Source organism: Ammodytes marinus, assembly GCF_949987685.1.
Source record: "Ammodytes marinus genome assembly, chromosome: 12".
NCBI classification, from domain to species: domain Eukaryota; kingdom Metazoa; phylum Chordata; class Actinopteri; order Uranoscopiformes; family Ammodytidae; genus Ammodytes; species Ammodytes marinus.
Window position 1 is genome coordinate 24,768,619 of NC_137216.1, and position 18,664 is coordinate 24,787,282.

An 18,664-nucleotide genomic window follows, 5' to 3' on the forward strand; every position below is an offset into this window, starting at 1 on the left:
GCAACCTCCTGGTCAATTTAACATATACCTTTTGATTTAAACATTTTTATTTTATTTTTTTTAAGTTATGCCACTTGAAATGTGGTTCTATTACATTTACATTGACCCTATGCCACTCAGCACCAGACTTTGAGTCCAATTTATAAATCTCAGCTCACTACTCAAGGTAATCTAAATTTAAGCGAAGTCTTTATGTGCATATCTCTCTCTTTACTGCACAATCTAGAGAAGACAGACTGAATGCAACATTACTGGGTTGGTCATGTTGAGAACATTTCATTTGGGGATTACATCGTGTTTGCATTGTTGTAAATAATAATAGAGCAGTTTGATGACGATGTCTCACTTTATATAATGTTCTTTACATAACATCACAGTGGTCACCATATTGTACATAAGTACATGGGTGTGTTCATGGTGTTGTTTTGGGACATTTTTGTCAACCAAGGACATTTAAAATAACCATTTTCAGTATCCAACTTGAACCTTAATTTGCTACATCGGATGTCTGGCTGTCTGTTATGACTGTCTTCCATCTCCTCTCAAGAGAAAACCCTGTATGAACTCAATGCACCCATACACTTCATCTCAGCTGCTATCTCACGAGCAAACACTGCCCCCCTGTGGCCCACAGGCGCTACTGCGTCCTACAGGCAGGCAAAGAGAATAGGAGAAATATTTTTTTTTAAACGAAACATCCCAAATTCACTTTTGCCCAGCAACAGTAACAAATTGTAGACTCTATAGAAGGCATTCAGTGGTTGAGACTGAGGAGAACAACTGGAAGACACTTCTTTTTTTAATTCAAGTTTCTAAGCAGTATGTGCAGCAAGTATGTGGTCCAAATGTGTTACTATCTGAAAAATCAAATACTATAGTGTGTCTGTTGCTAGCGTATGACATAGCTGCCTTATTCCACCATATTCAAAAATGTAACATTAAAAGTAACATTTCTCATCCCCTTTCATAACATTACATCCACTAATGAAATGCCTATCTAGTATAAGTTTATTTTCCTTGTGAGATTAAATTAATTTAACTATTTCTAATTTGGAGAAAGAATGTATACAAACTCCATACAAACTGAAAAAGTTGCACTTTTAGTCGCCAAGATATAGCATCCTTTATTTCCCAAATGTTTTAAACCGTCTTGCCTTGATCTGAATGGTAAATACGTCTTTTGGCATCAAGTCTTCAGCAAATAATCACAAACTCTATTATCGTGTGTGTGTGTGTGTGTGTGTGTGTGTGTGTGTGTGTGTGTGTGTGTGTGTTCTATCTGCTTATGATGTGAAACGGCGGTTTATAAAAACATCAGGTAGAAACAGGAATGATGTGTTTTTCTTTATTTGCGATAAAAAATAGTTACAAGATCTCCCTTATACAAATATAGCAGGGAAAAGCAGCACATCGTGAACCCCATTCCCTGTACAGAGAGCAAATGACTGTAGTGGAGTCACAGACATTTTGAAGGACAGAGAATTGTACAGAGACTAAGTGCATTTACCACGCACACTGAGAATGCAATTACAAATCACCTTGAACAGCAGCTCAAAGTCAACCACAATATGACTGACTGCTCCTCACTCCTTTTAATTTTTATGAATTGAAGAGTTAATTAAATTAAAGCCATCAACAATTCCTTTAACATTCATTCTTCCTATTATAAATGTACGTTGTTGATTTTTATTGAAAGCGAACACAGTTCGCTCCAATGTCAGTGTTTCTCACCAAAACAAATCTTCCTTAATCCTCATAAAAGCAAGTGCAAAACTTAAAATATTTTATAATCTGCATTGTTTACATCGGCTACCAATTTTCGTCTTCCCTGAAATGTTTTGGCATGTGGACACATGGTCCAACTCATAAAAACATTACTCTACCGTCAAAACTCACATGGTGCTTTTAATGTTATATTATTGTGTAAAATTTTGACAATTTTCTTTAAAGTGTCCTGTAGAATTTTTGACCACTAGTAGTGCCATTGAGTAATGAAATATTTCGCTAATGCTAAGAGATGTCGCATTTGGCCAGTAAAGGCAAAGCAGAAGAAAAAAACAATGCCTGTTCAAAAAAGAAAGAAAAAAAAATAAGTATTTTGGTGAGAATCACTGACTATAAACAGCAAGGGCGACTTTAATTGCATTAACATTGCGCATGTAAATGTACTGAGAAACAGAGATAGAGATCTTTCTTAAAATAAAATATTACAAAGGCCTCCGAGTTACATTGATATACATATAAAAATCACCCAATTTAAGATTGCACCATACACATAAGGTCATAGAGAGAGAAACAAAAAAGAAAAGGAAAAAAAGGGACACAATCAACCCCTATAACTAAGTCTGTACTTTGAAGTCCCAGAGATACGCTACAATAGGACATGAATTTCCAGATCAACTGAATCTGGATTGATACACTTTTATCTGCAATTTTCCTATATGGAACTAGGATGTGTGATATAACCCTACTAATGTTTGAAATCTTCCTTGAACAAGTGGAGCATGCTGTTGTTAAGAGTTGCACTTGTTCTTCTTACACATCTGTTGTTGTATGGTGTAAGTAAGCAATGGGCACAATCACATTCCTATCTCAATGCAATGGCTCTCATGGGCGTCCACTACTTTCTACCAGACACAATGAGGTATGTGAGTGCCACCAAGGTGAGGCAGGCAGCAGATAAAAAAAAAGCTCCAGGTTTTTGCACATGAATTTTGGATCAATCAGGAAGATTTAGAGTGAAGAGAGAAAGAGAATATGAAAGGAAATGAAAAAAAAAAGAGAAAAAAAAAAACCCCACAAACTGTATTACAGCCAGTCCGGTACATTCACTTATTTGTGTTGCTGCCATTACCAAGGTCTTTTGCTTCATATTTCAATGAGATAAGTTTTTGTGTATGCCTTGTCCTGTGCAAACTGTCAGGCCACTTTCAGTTTCAGCTGATGTGAAATACTGCTTTTTGTAGCGTTTGTATTGAACCGGATCCTTTTTTCACTCCTCGCAATGCTTTTGTGATAAAGTTTTTTTACTTTGTTCCTTCACATTAAGAGTCGGGCAAATGAACCAGAAGTGATTTGGAAATGGAAGTGGAAACAGCCAACAGCTCGGCTGCTTTTTCACCTGGAGCCTCCACAGAGAACTAGAGGTGTGAGGTTATATTCGTACAGAGGTCTTGTTGTAGATTCAATTGTCCAGTTAAACAATGCAGGTGGTGGTGTTGGGTTGATGGATGGATGGACGGACAGACAAAGAGAGGAGAGCAACCAGGAAATGCCCTCATGTCAGCAACCTGGTCAACCTGACGTGTGTGTGTGTGTGTGTTCAAAAAGGCAGCATGACGCCATAGTTTATGAGCAATCTTCTGAGGCAATGAAGGGATGTCAGAATGGCCAAGTCAAATGAACAGGTAAACGATTAAAAAAAAAAAAATTATTAAAGAAATCAAGTCAATGAGAAAAAAAAAAAAATCAACGAATGAATGAATCGAATGCTGAACTGCTATGGAAGCACGAATGGTTTCCGGTGTGTGTGTGTGTGTGTGTGTGTCCCCGAGCAGTGATCACCGAGGCCTCCTCCTCGTGACGAAGATGAGGACTCTACGGATGCCGATGAGGCGATCCTTTAGTGAGGTCATAGACAGGATGGTGAGCTGGGCGCGGTTCTCCAAAGGCAGGACAGCTAGCAGCCACCAGCACCACGCCGGACCACTGGGACTAGCCTGAAGGCAGAGAGACAAAGAAGAGTGGAGATTTAGAATCAGAAATACTTTATTGAATGGAGAATGAAGAAAGAAGACTCAAATATGTTTGCAAAGTAAACTGTGGGCCCTGCTGCTGTAGTGAAACAGTAGATTTTCAAGTTGCTTTCTAATTTCAAACAGTCTTCAGGGGACCACATTTTCTTGTGTGAGGAAAGTGTGTTTATTCAGTTATGAGAATAATAAAACAGAAAAAAACCTGTAGTAGCTAAGGGAGGCTTTTAAATGGAAACTGCTTGAGGAAAAGTACCTATTGCGGTTTAGGGGTCTGATTGCCAAAGGAACATTGGCTGGACACAGAACAGTCCAGAAAGTTTCTAAAGCACATGGTGTTCATAATCATTCTTTCCTGCGTATGCAAAGCTCTGGCAAGGCGGCAAACACATTAACCTTAACCGAGCTAGAATCAATCTGAATTTTGTAGATTTTTTTAAATTACCCTTGACTTCCTTCAAGCTCTTGTATAACCATAAAACGGTATGGGGCAGCTTTAGTGCAATCAGTGTTGTTTCAAAAAGGGTAACTGGCTTAACTGGCACCTTGTTTCATCGTGTATTTATTTTTTAAATCTGTAGGGAAGCTATGCTACGTAGGTGTTATCGTACCTGTGGGTCTGGGTCTTTGCTGGGCAGGTGTCCAAAGTGACTGAGGATCTGGGTCTTCATGTTGTCTTTCAGGGAGGTGACCCAGTTGCTGGCCTGCTCGTACACAGAGTCATGCAGCTTCAGAAGCTCCACAAGCTCCTCCCCTTCCACCTGATGGGGACAAAGACATTTTCATTATGTTAAACAAAGATGAATCATTTTGATATGACGAAAACCTGACTGAGAAGAGAACAATCTATCTAAGATCCATAAACATTAAAGGACTGTGTGTTTATTGGTGCACAAAGTGGACAGTGTTTCCACATCTGGAACAAGTGTATTTGCCAGTGGAGCAGAGAGAAGGGGAAACCAGTATGGCTTCTTCCCTCCACTACTCAGCTGCCACCGAGTGTGACATTTGATTGACAGCAGCATGAGGGAAAGAGTATCAAATGCCAAGCTCTAACACACACACACACACACACACACACACACACACACACACACACACACACACACACACACACACACACACACACACACACACACACACACACACACACACACACACACACACACACACACACCTTCTTGTCTTCCAGATACTCGATCTTGGCAGTGTTGTAGCCGTCCCTCTGGCCGTGGCTGAGGACCTTGAAGCGCGACACGCCGATGGTGTCCACCACTGACCGACCGTCGGGAAAGAACTTCACATCTCGCACCTGAAATAGAGTTTTGTGTGTTAGTACTAGGGGTGTAACGGTACACGTATTTGTACCGTACCGTGACGGTACAGGCACGTATTTGGTGTTACAGAGGTGGACCGCGGTCCGTATGTGGCGTACATAGCGTTATGGCGAATGTACAGGCTTGTTTTGCGGTGTGGAACTTAAAACTTGTGGTCGGAGTTCCCCCCGGACCATTTAGCCTGCGGCTCAGCTCGCACGTGCGCAGTAGCAGCCAGCGATAATGAGAGTCTAGTATCTCCATGGTGAGCATGAGGGTCAGGCAGTGTTAGCAACTTAGCCGCTATATTCAGCGACTTTTCAGACCGCTCTGGCGACTCTTTTTTTTAAAAAGCCACCAGCGACCAATCTAGCTACTTTTTCTGGTGTTATTGGTGACTTTTGGAGACCCTGTGCTGTCGCTAAAGCATGTATCGCTCTTAACACTTCTAAACGAGCAGCGGCCAGCGGGTGCTCAACGGCCACTCCCCCCGGTCCCACAGCACTGACAGGCGGCCGAGTCCTCACGCAGCAGTCCCTCCCAGCTGCGGTCAGAGCAAGAGATACACACCTCTCCGCTCTAGTGTTCCGTTTGCATCACTATTAGCAGTAGCAGCGTCCCCCCCCCCTCTTTTACAGTCTATCAGTAGTGCAAATAAAGATGTTATACAGTGCTTTCGAACAGAGAGCTAACTGCATGGCGAAAGACAACAGGAAACCGGAGCGCGCAGGCATCCCCCTGTCATTCAAATCCCGTTTGAGGGATAATTTCGGATTCCAGGTGAATTATGAAAACAGTGATAGACGTGTGGAACAATGTCGGCACACAGGTTATTGTTTCACCGCGATCGCTTATGTAGGAGGCAACACGTCGAACATGCATACGCATTTGAAAAGGCACCATCAGGTGTTTGGCTACTCTCACCATTACTGTGAAGAAAGACGAGCTGGGCAAAACCCAGACATTATTTTCTTTTTTATACTGAATACAAACAAGCTGTCATTTAATTAATGCTGCAGTAGCACTTTTATTTGATAATTTTTATATTTATAAGGGCACTTTAGAGTTTAAGAGAGCTGCAGCAATATTTTATTTTTTTCAAAAAGACCCTTAAAGAAGACATACCCTTTGTTTACACCAGCTTACAGAGCCTGCTGAGCATTAACACTATATTCTTTCATTGCAATTTTAGTTTATGCTGCACCTACGCTGGTATTTAATAAGTATTTTATTTATTGGAGAATTGCAGCAGTATTTTTATATTTGTTATGCATTTTATTTATATCAATCAAACTTTATTTATATAGCACTTTTCATAGAATCAAATGTAACACAAAGTGCTTAATACAACTCCCCCCCACCCAGAGATATGCATACATGCAAAAACATTCCCCCTCCCACCCATCCATACCCCAAAATAAGAAATTCATTCAAAACAGGAAGGAAACGCTATCATCAGAGAGAAAACACTAGAGACTGTAAAACTAAAACAATTCAAAATAAATAAATATTACTGTCAGCTAGTTACTGACAGCTAAAAATGTTCATTCTCCGTTAACTATGAACCGTACCGTACTGTACCGTACCGTGACTTCAAAACCGAGGTACGTACCGAACCGTGACTTTAGTGTACCGTTACACCCCTAGTTAGTACTGATAGAATATCTCCGTTATGTGACAGTGGAGTGAGACGAGAATATGAAATACAATGTTATCATCATTAAACACTCACATGAAGCATACAGCCGTGGTCTGCAAAGCCTTTGAGCTCGTCGGCTATACACATGCCGAACTGCTTGGTGCCAGTCTCCATGGAGCGGCGGATCATGAGGCGGTAGCGAGGCTCAAAGACGTGCAGCGGGCAGGGGATGGTGGGGAAGGCCATGGTGCATACAAAGATGGGCACTTCTTGGTTTAGGCTAAAGACACAAGAGAAGAGTTTGTTAAAGAGACTGTGGTGTTTGTGTGTATGTGGCCGTTTTTTGGAAATCTTTCAAGGCCACTTAATTCTATCTGTGACTCAAACTCTTATGGGGCAGGATTAATTGTCAAATGCATTAATAGTGCAATTCTTAATTAATTTAATAATTATTACCAAAAATTCTTCACCATTTTAAATGTTATTCTTTGTAAGCAGAAGTAGAGAAACCAAACTATGACCTGTAACCCAAAGGCTTGTCATGCACACTTAATGTCTAACGTGTTTGTTTGAGACTTACTTGGAAAGCTCTGTCATCTCTTCCTCGTGGATTTTTTTCCTCTCCGCCAGCTCGTCTCCTAGGTAACGCTGAAGCACTTCCTCCATCAGCAGGGTCTTGTTGTAGCCCCTGGTGGCCAGATACTGCAACGACAATACACAAACACCATAAGTATGCTATTTATTACAAAGTAGGGCCACACCACAAATCATTCTTTTAAAATTAGCATTTAATCTGCTATAAACGTATAAAATGTCAGGTATTAATGAAGCATATACATTGCAATTAAAAAAAAAATAGTTGTCTGACCTACAGTCCAAAACACTCAAGATATAAAATGTATAAATCATATAAGATTGGGAATAGCAAAATCTGATGAATTTAACAATTAATAAATATTATTTCTATTTTAAATAAAAAGCTGAAACTGTATTTTGAGGTGGTATGGTGTAATGCTGTAATAATGTGTGTGTGTACCTCAGCCAGATTCTCCTTGCAGAGAGGGCAGTTGGGGTTGTGGTCCAGGCAGCGCTCCAGACATTTGAGGCAGAAGGTGTGTCCACAGGGGGTGGCTACCGGCTCATAGAACAACCTGGAGAAAGAAACACACATGGACGATTTTTAACATGCTGTACGCTAGGGCTGCACGATATTGCCCAAAATGATTATCACGATTATTTTGGTCAATATTGATATCACGATATTTTACCACGATTATTCAGTAATTGTAGTGAGTAAAATATTTTTATTGGATTGTCACGTAAACATAACAGCGCTTTCATATCCATGTGATCGGCTATGCAATATTACTGATAATGTACATATATTTGCATAAATATAATAAATATTTACCTGAAGTCAATGCATTTCCACAAAGAAAATATAAATCAAAATATTGCACCAAAACTTTACTCAAAATCAAATCAACAGAGCACTGCTTTAACTTTTCCTTGTGCTACATTTCTGTTGAATAACACATCTTTGTTTCCTCACCTGACCTCATTGCATCTCCTAAAAGCAAAAATATAAAATATTTTACTCCATTCATTGTACCTGCATGATGGATGTGTATAAAACTTGATTTTGAACTAAATAAAATTGTGCCCACAATGTATAACTAAAATAAGTATATTATGAGCTGCACCCTGTCAAAATAAATCACAACCTATATGGCTCTACTATGTCGGAATTTAATTTGAAAGGACGGAGACGGGAAGTGGCAGGTAACACTCAGCAACACGTTAGTTAAATGTTGCTGCCTCTCATGCCTTTACTCCCAACGCGAGGTTTCATCTTCGCTTCAGGTCGTGTGTACGCTGAGGCACTGACTGTATGGAGTTATTAGCAACCCTGGGAGCTTGTCTAATAACTGGAATAGTCATTGCAAACCCACTAGGTTCTTATGTAATGAAAACGTAGTTCAATACGCCAGCAAATAGGAACGACCAAGGATACGAACTAGCAACGGTGGAATAGTCTACTCGCCCAGCTAGACTGCTTCAGCTGACTGAAGGCTCCGGCTCAGCTGTTAGCCAACATGCTTAACCAGAGCTCCATCTAGCTAACAAAGCATTATTCCCCAAAATCTATAACAATTCACGGAGAAAATGACTGCCGAACATTTACATGGCGGGCTGCAGCCTGAAGCAAAACGTACTCACGTCGTCTTGCTGGAGTCCTGTCGGACATTAACCATGACTCCTGTGTTCCCTGCTCCCCTGATACATGCAAAGACGTGTTGAAAAAGTATTCCATTGTTTTCTGAACGAGTAGCCCTGTTTGTGGACGTCTATCCATCAAAACTATGACGTAGGTCCTTAGGTGACCCGTTTGCTATACATTATACTCTTGACAGCGGTCTGTCTGGCTGGATAACAGACCTGGCAAAGTGTCATGTAATAATGGGTTATAAATCCGGTCCCACACAAAAAAAGAGACTAACAAGGGGATGTATGTGATTTCACAAGCGCAGATGTCTGCTCTCGCTCGCGCGATAAGCAGCAGCAGCTTGCTTCTTCGCGCGGCTCTTGGAGTGCTTTCTGTCTATGCGGGCAGAAAATTGTTCACACTTTGGGGGCGGAGCCACTGGACTTTGATTGACAGCTCTCGGGGAACCTGGGGTTGCCAGGTTGGAGCATGAACAGGCACATGATCAGCGAGTGGTTTGGGGAGGGATTGATTTGCTTCGCAGCTGAGCACACATTTAAAATATCGCACATTCATGTACACGTCATCGTGGGAAGCCAATATCGTCATCGCGATGAAAATTCGATATATTGTGCAGCCCTACTGTACGCTCTACAACTGACTTCGTTTCTTGTCCAAACTGTTACCTAAACGTGTGAATGAGGTGTGTGCATGCAGTTGTTTTGTGTGCGTTTGTGTTTGCGTGTGTGTGTGTGTGTTAACATTTTGGGATGTGTGCACTCACCTCATGCAGAGTGAACACTCCATGTCTCCACTGTCCAACAGCTCGGCAGGAAACGTCCTCCCTCCTGCTATTGTCGCCATTTGAGGGCTGGTCCCTTCATCTGCACAAAACATAACTAAATCAGGACACCCATTTCCCTTGTTCGTTCTGGGTAATTGTTATCTTAGAATTGAGAGAAAAACTTCTAGCTAAGCAATCATTTAGTTTTTTGGGGTGGGATTCTCTTACCAGGTCTGGCTAGTTTGGAGGAAGGGCTAAAGTCTCCGGAGGGTCCGTCTTCACTGCGTTTCCTCTTGAGGCCACGAGGGGGAGCGGGCAGCGCGGCCAGGACCACAGCCAGACTCTTGGTGCTGTCCTCCCCAGCAGCAGGGTCCGATTCACAGGGAGACGACGGAGCAGAAAGAGACAGTCTGGAGGAGGAGGAGGAGGCTTCGGCTGGAGGGCTTTTAGACACACTGAACTCAGATTCCTGGACAACACAGAGAGTATATATATGAGAGGATGATTCGCTCGATAGCTTACGAATACTTCATTGTTAGATCATGCTGCCTTTGCTATATAGTCCATATGCGAAAAAGACAAATTTTTATTATTTCAGTTATGTACTCATTATTATTTCTTGCTTTTTTCATTAGTGTTCTTCCCATCTTTAAAGTATGCTAAAAAACTTAAAAAATGCATCTGGTTCCTCCAATGTAATTGTGAAGTCATTGTCAAATAAAATCTAACTATATAATAAAATGCCTACTTATGGTAATATACAGCAGCGTGTTCTGAATAAAGATGCTGTATTCCTGGACCTAAAAGCAAATGTGGGTATAATTGATTATCTAACTCTACACGGTGAAGTCATTTTCACTTGTAACTGTTAAGCTTGAAAAAAAAGGTCATTCTTATAAAACTGCATTGTTAGATAATGCTGAAAATCAACACTTTTCTCTGTGGCGATTCAGTGTGTCCATGTGTCAAGATCCAATCAAATTGCCTGATATGAAGCTGCTGACATATGGAATTACATTATACATTGTCCAAGGGCCACGTTCACACTAATCCTCATAATTCCTCAGACATGGAAAATGCCTTTCATGTTTTTGAAATGTCTTCCCTCCAAACAAAACTGTTGTTGGATCCAGAGAGCTTAGATAACTATACAAGCTGGTCAGTAAGATGTGCCCAGATAAGGGCAGCACGCTTATCAATTTCCTTAGGACTTGTGTAACTGACATGATTCAAAACCATAAAATAAAATACAACTAGGTCAAACATCTGTAAACGTGGTCTAAAATAGTAAAACATCAATATATGTAAGGTTGGGGGTGTCTCAAGCTTTTACAAAAAAATGATTGCAAATGAACGTTGGACTTCTGTGATTGCGTCAAAATATTTTGTCTAATCTTTGTGTGTGCACTGACCTGTGAGGAGCAGTCTGGTTTGTTTGTGAGCGGCCCCAGGGAGCGGAGCAAGGCGGTGGGCTTGATATGGCGGGTGGACAACCCCCCCAGGAGAGGGTGCAGCGGAGTGGGCCGGTCTTCATTCTCAAACACAGAGGAGAACAGCTCACTAAGGATCTATAAAGAGGATGACATTGAACAAAAGGCGAATTGATTAATGTTCACAATACACAGATACAATCAGTGAGTAGAGAGAAAAAGTAGTATTTTCTTATGACCAAAACTTCTTTATATATATATTTGTAGGTATTTTTTTTATCTAAAAGGATCTTTTTCTTACCTTCTGAGCCTCAAGTTTGACTTTGGTCCAGTCAGGCTTTAGGGCCACACATAGAAAGTATTCCTGCAAGGCCTCATCGTGCCGACTGGCTTTACTCAGCGCCGTGGCTTTAAGAAAGTGAGCCTGAATTGACCAACACAAAAGGGTGAGATGGTGTGTTATCACTATTAATGCAATTCAGTGTTTTATTCTACAAAACAAGCTAAATATTGTTACATGTATGTTACAAACCAAACTTTCAAACCAAAATTCCCCCTTTTCTTAGCAGCATGTTTTAAAATCTGCAGTAGGTCGAACAGGGCATCAATGATTATCTATTTGAATTGCTTTGTCCTGCGATCTACTGTCATTCTCACCTTTGTGCAATTGGGTTTGATCCTACAGAGGCTGCTGGCGTCCTGCACTGCCTGACTGAAGTTCCTCATCTCCAGGTGCAGCTCGGCCCGTTGACACAGCAGTCTGCCTGAAGAAGGCGCTGTAAAACCACAGGGAAACACACACACACAATCAGGTCAGTGGATTCCAGGCTTACAAAGGGGCGTTGGAGGAGGACACGTTGAGGACATGTCTGTTTTTGTTTTGCAGCAACAGTATGGAATGCCACATCATAAAACAGGTTTGCCTGCTTGCCCTATCAAATGATACACCTCTGGAATCGTTATATAATGAGGGACTTTAAGTGTTATGAGGCTGATTTGTCATGTCTCAAATCCTGACTGTCGTCTACGCACTTTCTTTCTGAAGAACCAGGAAGTTCCAGTCAGATGAGAGCATTATTTCCACCAGGTACTTTGGTTACATGGGAATAATAGTTAAAATGTAAATATGGTTTATTCTTCTTTACTTCTTGTGTTACATTAGATATTAGAAAGGTGGTGTCAGTCAGTGCGTTTCCATGGCACAACTAGATTAGATTATCACATATATCGAACTAGACACTCGAACGGACCGTGTCACTTGTCTGAGTATACATGGCCTTTAAGATATCGGATAAATGTCCAATGCATGGCTGTCTCCACTATGCTAGGTGGCGCTGTAGCCCTTTCAACCATGCTTTCAACAAGTGTTGAAAGAGCCACGTCCGGTTCTCTTCCGGCAACAACCCATGGTGTAGCCTATTACGCGCAGGCACACAAGCACAGAACGAGAAGTCCGATATGCGATGTCCGATCCCTGTATACATGCAGAGAGAATGCCGACAACGAACGACTTATCTAGGTGTTCTTATCCGACATCTCTTGTCCGTTATCGTGCCGATTTGTGTGCGAAGTAGATCGGATAAAGGTGTTTACATGCAGTTTAAAAGTCCTGTTGAAGTCTTATTCGTTTAGTTACCCGATTATGAGTCTGCATGTAAACTGAGTGTGGACTGCGGAGAACTCTTGTTGTCAAATTCCCTTTTTTGTCAAAAATCAGTGAATCCGCTCACGATCCGCTAACTCTCTGTTTTTGTGCTGAAAAAAAAATCTGGGGTTAATACACAGCCTAGACTCTGTAAACTGGTATGTGTAAGCAAAGGGGGCCCACCGTAGCTAGCAACATGCCCGTTTACAGAGCCTAGGCTGCATATTAACAGATAATTTATTTTCAGTCCGCACACAGTACATATAGGTAGTGGATCGTGAGGAGATAATATTTACTTATTTTGACAAAAGCATTCACCAGAATCACTGACTCCAACTTTAAGAGCAATCTGACAGTCAACCTAAATAAGAAAAATAAAATATGTAGAATCGCTGCTTCTGTGATTATTTTTCAATAGTGTTTTTAGAGTCTGTTAACTATTTAAAAACTTGTAAGTCAATGTAATTATTTGTATGATTCATTTGACTTCGGAAGAGAGAGAATTTGCATAGACAATGACAATTGAGTTTCAGTAAAGACCAAATCTGCATCAAAAACAGTGTGTCTGCAGTTTCTCTCTAGGTTGGTGCCCCTAACTGATTTACCCACAAAAAAATATGCTATTGGAGCTTCGTCTTTGGCACCTCACGGGTGGAACTTGGATTCTAAAACGGTTTGGCAAATTATTTAAGAAAGCTTTTTTTCCAGAGGCTGAATGACTCATTTTACCAAGAAGTGAACAGAAGGCAGCCTGTGCTGAGTCATCAGAGGCCGCAGCACAAGCACAAACAGAAGTAATAACAGTCAATATTTATATGTGCTGAAGATCCTGCACTATAATCAAACCTAACCCCAACCGGCTTTATGGAGACGGGAGGAATAAACAGGAAGGAGGAGGCAAGGACCATTACGAATGATTTTAAATTAATAAAAAAGGTATTTGAAAAAACTTATTTGATTTGAATGGTGCGACTAAAAATACCCTCATATCCTTTAACAAATTTAGACATATCTTAAATCTGCCAAACTCTACCCGTCACTGTTTTAATTAGGCTACATTGTACTTTCACCCATTTAATTTCAATTGCAGCCATTCTACATCGCTGTCTAAACGTTTCAATTGTTTGTCTCTTTATCAGCTTGTTGTTGTCTATTTGATGTATTTGCATTGTATATTGTGTATGTATTGTTATTTTTGACACAGCCTCATTGTAAATCAGGGTCACCCCTCTAGCTGTCAAACTGTTAAATTAGTCTTGCAACTATTTTTTTTTTTTGACTGATCATAGGACTCGGTTATGTCATAATGTTATAGGTCAATATTGTACTAAAAGAAAATAGGTGTAGTTCAAGTGTAGTTTTTATACAGAGTACACTGATAAATCGGCCGATATCCAAATCCCAGATATAGGAATCAGATCGGAATCAGAACTGAAAAATATTGTATTACTGCATTCTCTACTAATATTGTGCGATACTATATCTCTTTCCCTGGGTAAATGCAGTGCACCGCCGAGAGGAAGTGAATTTGCCTTATATGGGTCAGGTTGGATGACAGGCAGATGTAGTCGCTGCTGACATCATGAGCCAATTATGCTCGTCCTGCATCACAGATACCACAAGGCCTAACGGTAGTTAGGGAATTAAACAGTGACTGGCCATGACAAAGCTGTGAAGGATTCTGCCCTCCTGTCTAAACCGTCATCCTTCTAAAGTCGGAAAGGAATTAATCAATCTGGTTCATGACACTGTTCTGGGATCACAATGACGAAACAGTAGACGCAAGAAGTTGTGTCGTCTTATCTGCTGATTATTGCTGTGAATTTCTTACACTTATTTAAAAAATAATGTCTAATATGCTTGCGACTTTGAATCCCAAGAAATGTTCGACGTGACATGATAGAGAACCCATAGATATGATGCAACATTTCAATACTGAGTGATAAGTCAACCGTTAATAGATAACCACAATTTTTTTATAATTGATTCAAAGCAGGGAAACTGCAAGAAATACGGGTGGAATTAGGGAATTGGAGAGGTTTTGAATTTGTTTTGCGTTGAGGAAAAACCCTGTCGATGGTGATGGGATATTGGAAAAAGGGGCCAAAGCTCATGCGAGAAAACGACAGCGGAGCATATTCCTTTTGCCTGACACTTTCTCTACAAAATGACAACATTTTTTCTTAACCATGATTGTGAACACCTGAAATAGCCAGCGTTGCCGGCGGAGCTATTATTTAAAAAAATTAAATGAATGGGACAGCAGGAAATAGATTTTTATTATGTGTCCATTATGTGGGCCAGAAGTTGAACGAGGTCAGTTCAACTGCCTATGAGGATTCAAAATTGTGCAACACGAGACTGTGGCCCTGGCCTACGATGTAATGAAGCACACTGGCACTCTTTACGCAATGTGCCTTAAAAAACATTCTGGATTCAAGCCGAGCAAGTTCAGGGAAAAAAACAGATGCTCAAAAACGTCGCCACAGCCCCAAATCTGACGCTGACGCATAATATTATCCGGTATATTATATGATAGCGCTTTTGCAGTTGCTGGCCTAAGTCTCTGGATCTTAAAATCTAACCTCAAAACCTATTCGTTTAGAAAGGTTTTAATACAAAGTAGCACTGTGACATTCGACTTTCTTCCTCCTGCTTTTATGTAAGCTTTTCTGATTTAACTGTATATTGTGTTTTATTGTTTCCTTGATGTAAAGCCCTTGCTGGTCGCTGTAAAGGGCTACATAAATAAAAGTGTTTTGATTGATGTAAAAAGAGTAGCTTTATCTGTTAATGCAAGATGTTTTTTGTCACTGACGTTGTATAGCAACAGTAAAAGTGTTTAATGTTTTTAATTCGCTCTGTATGTTTTCCAGTGCGTCACTAACTGCCAGCAAATGAAATACTACCAGTAAGGGGGAGGGGTTATTAAGATAGAGTCCAACTCTGTGTCACAACTAAAGAATGTATTCTTGCAGTATGGAAGCATTATGCTAAATACATATATTGGATAATAGGCACCGAAAAACAAAGTGGGCTATTAAGTCCAAATAGGTGACTATGCATGAAATCCCTATAGCTCATGTATCACAACAAAATTAAAAGGTAGAAATAGAAAAAAAAAAAAAAGTGGTGAATATGGCGAGGTAGATCAAGAAGATCCTTATGTATGCTGCTGATTAAGTAACAGGGAGGGTATGGTCATATAACAGCTGACCTAGGAGCAGCCTTAATAGGAAGGATTGGCACCACCTATCGGTGACACCGGGAAGCTAGACTGAGCAAAGTAGGTCACCTGTACACAACACCACGGTCTCGATAAAAGCATGCCACCTGTAAACAGAGTTATGGGGAACATTAAAAACACATTTAGTTGCATATTTGAAAGCTATTTTCTCTTACCTAAATCCACAGATGCATTGTACTTCTCCAAGGCGTCCGAAAGTTTATTTGTCTTCCACAAAGCCTCTCCTTCGATCCAGAATCTCCTAGCTGTATTCTCACTTGCAAATAGTTTATCCAGCAGGCCGCTGAGAACCACGTTTAGCCTCAGGCCGTTTGGCAAGCCATCTTTTTTGTTCAACGTCTGTTTACAATGTACACAGTCTTGGACAGAGTCGTCGTTCTCTAAACAGTGTTTACAATACGTGTGTCCGCACTCCACGGTGGTGGGCTCGTGAAGCAGACACTTGCATAGGCGACAGGAAAACATGTCCAATACTTCATCTTCTCCGCACTCCCCATCACTTTCAACGCCATCTTCCCCAACAACAGCGCTGCTTTTACCCGGTAACGTCCCGGTGATGCCTAGCTCCTTCTCGCGGAGAGTTTTGGCGATAGTTTCCACTAAGAAAGGCAGCTCCTCCGGGCGTAGTTTGCCGAGGTTTGCCGCTGTGCAGTACGAGTCCAGAGCCTCAGGTAACCGCCCAGCACGAGCTAAGGAGTCGGCCTTACGTAGACACAAGCCCCGGTCCGGTTGCTGGAGGTCTGCTAGCTGGGAGCTGTAGATCTCCGCGGCCAGGTTATAGTCCCCGGCCCGACTGGCTTCCGCCGCTACCTCCAGCATTTCAGGGCAGATCCCCGCAGCTGCAGGGTTGGATAGCGGGTGGACGAATAGCTGCTCGCCCTGCTGAGTTCTTACTCCCGTCTCCATCTTCTTCCAAATAGGAAAATCAGATACTTAAAGACGGCGAAGAGTTTCGCTTCTGAATAGTCCGCTATTAGCAGATATAACTTATAATTTAAATATTAACTTAACTTGATCATTTAAAGTCTTGCTGTCAAACCAAACCTCCGATCGTGCCCCATGTTCACGGATGGCCATTGGAAGCAGATCATGACTCATTCAGAGTCTGTGTACATTCCTGGTTCAAAATGATGTCCCACAATCACCTTTGGTCAAAAACACGGGCTTCTGGAGATAGATGTAGTTATTTACTAAGCTTTCAGCCTGACAACCCTCTTTAACAACAAGCAGGCGGTCTAATACGGTCTCTCAGCTTCCGAATGCAAGTTTCCAGATGTTACCAATTTCAAATGCGACACGAAAATGGTTCTAGAATTTTTTTTATGTAGTCGTGACTAGAGCCGCTGTGTCAAGTCCTCCGTGCGTAGCAAGTAAGAAGCTTAATTTCCATGCGGCTTCTCGCGCAAACTCGTCGTTCAGATACTATATAAACTCAACACAGGTCTAGTTTAGTATGTTTCTGATACTTTACAGAACACGGAAGCTGAGGGTAAATTGGATAAATGCTAACAACAGACCCTACAAGCGGTCGGTGCTCCAGTGGACTGTTTGTATGTAAGCCACCCCGGGAGCGCTAACGTTACACCGGGAAACTTGCAAACACCGAATATCCATTCGCCGTCAATTTCACAACCCAAATTCTTTCAACCCGATGTTCCAAAATCTGTATGTTGTAAAGAATCCGTATGTCACGTCCTCGTCATGAAAAAAAAAACCCAACGAGCCTCTGCTAAAAACAAAGCTCTCAGTCGGCTATCTTCTTCTTGTTTGCTAGCCAGCTAGCTTCTGAAGCTAAAGGTTGATGCTCTTTCGTATCTCATCATTCGCTGAATCGAACGCAGGGCGTCACGTGACGCACGCGGCCACTTCCTATTGGCCCGCTGTATGGCTGCATTATATAACTACAAAGTATTGTATAATCTTTCAGACTGAAGTTGTTTGGGGGTTTGTGATACTCACCAAAACAAGTTCACATACAGTATATTGTTTTAACGAGGTTTCACACGTGATACTCCAATACAATGGCTTCAGGTGAAATAAGAAGGGGTTACTTAAGTTACCGTTTGATATGAATGATGACTTTATCCCTTGTTAAGGAGGAGTTCTGGCTGTGGGATTGATTCATTGTTTTGTAATGCTTTACATGACATTTTTTTTACATGCATATATTTTGAATAAATGAAATCATGGTTCAGTTCATAATAAAACGGCAAATAAAAACTTGGTTCCAGACTTCTGGAATCTGAACCAACCTCAAATTGTGCGGTGCCAGCTGTGACCCAAATTTAGAGAGCAGGGATTTCCACAGGACACAGCCCACATAGTCAGAGTCCAAAACTCAAAGCTAGACTGATCCTGCCTCCAGGAGCATATTCCAGTAACTGCATGGGGCCCCAATTTAAGAGGACATACTTTCATGTTATAACCAAAGACTGTAGGCTATATTAAAGAGGTTATATCAAATAGCCAGCAGAATGTTTACTTTGTACTCTGCACCCCAGTGTTTACAACAGGATCACAGAAAATGCTTGAAAAAACCAAGGTTAATAATTCCACCCTGACATCCTCGATTAGAAAAAGGCTTAAGATAAGAGTGGTATGGTACTAAAAATCCTGACCATCCGCACACACTGCTCCATATTAAA

At 41.2% G+C, this 18,664-nt stretch overlaps 1 protein-coding gene across 1 annotated transcript; it reads right to left on the minus strand.

Annotated features, from left to right (window-relative positions):
- Positions 1–1,331: 1,331 nt before the first annotated feature.
- On the minus strand, positions 1,332–17,730 carry lonrf2 (LON peptidase N-terminal domain and ring finger 2). The gene is made up of 12 exons (XM_080037853.1): positions 16,175–17,730; positions 11,785–11,903; positions 11,429–11,551; positions 11,110–11,265; positions 9,926–10,166; positions 9,698–9,797; positions 7,744–7,858; positions 7,288–7,409; positions 6,801–6,987; positions 4,930–5,064; positions 4,364–4,513; positions 1,332–3,719 (listed from the first exon to the last, which is right to left on the minus strand). The coding sequence occupies exons 1-12, from the start codon at positions 16,923–16,925 to the stop codon at positions 3,561–3,563; spliced, it is 2,358 nt and encodes a 785-aa protein (XP_079893979.1). The 5' UTR covers positions 16,926–17,730; the 3' UTR covers positions 1,332–3,560.
- Between the last annotated feature and the right edge of the window lie 934 nt (positions 17,731–18,664).

Coding starts and splice junctions, on each gene's coding strand:
- lonrf2 (XM_080037853.1), bottom strand. CDS start 16,925: ATGGAGACGGGAGTAAGAACTCAGCAGGGCGAGCAGCTATTCGTCCAC. Junction 11,904..16,174: donor CAATGCATCTGTGGATTTAG/GTAAGAGAAAAT, acceptor GTGGTTTTACAG/CGCCTTCTTCAGGCAGACTG. Junction 10,167..11,109: donor AACCAGACTGCTCCTCACAG/GTCAGTGCACAC, acceptor TGTGTTGTCCAG/GAATCTGAGTTCAGTGTGTC.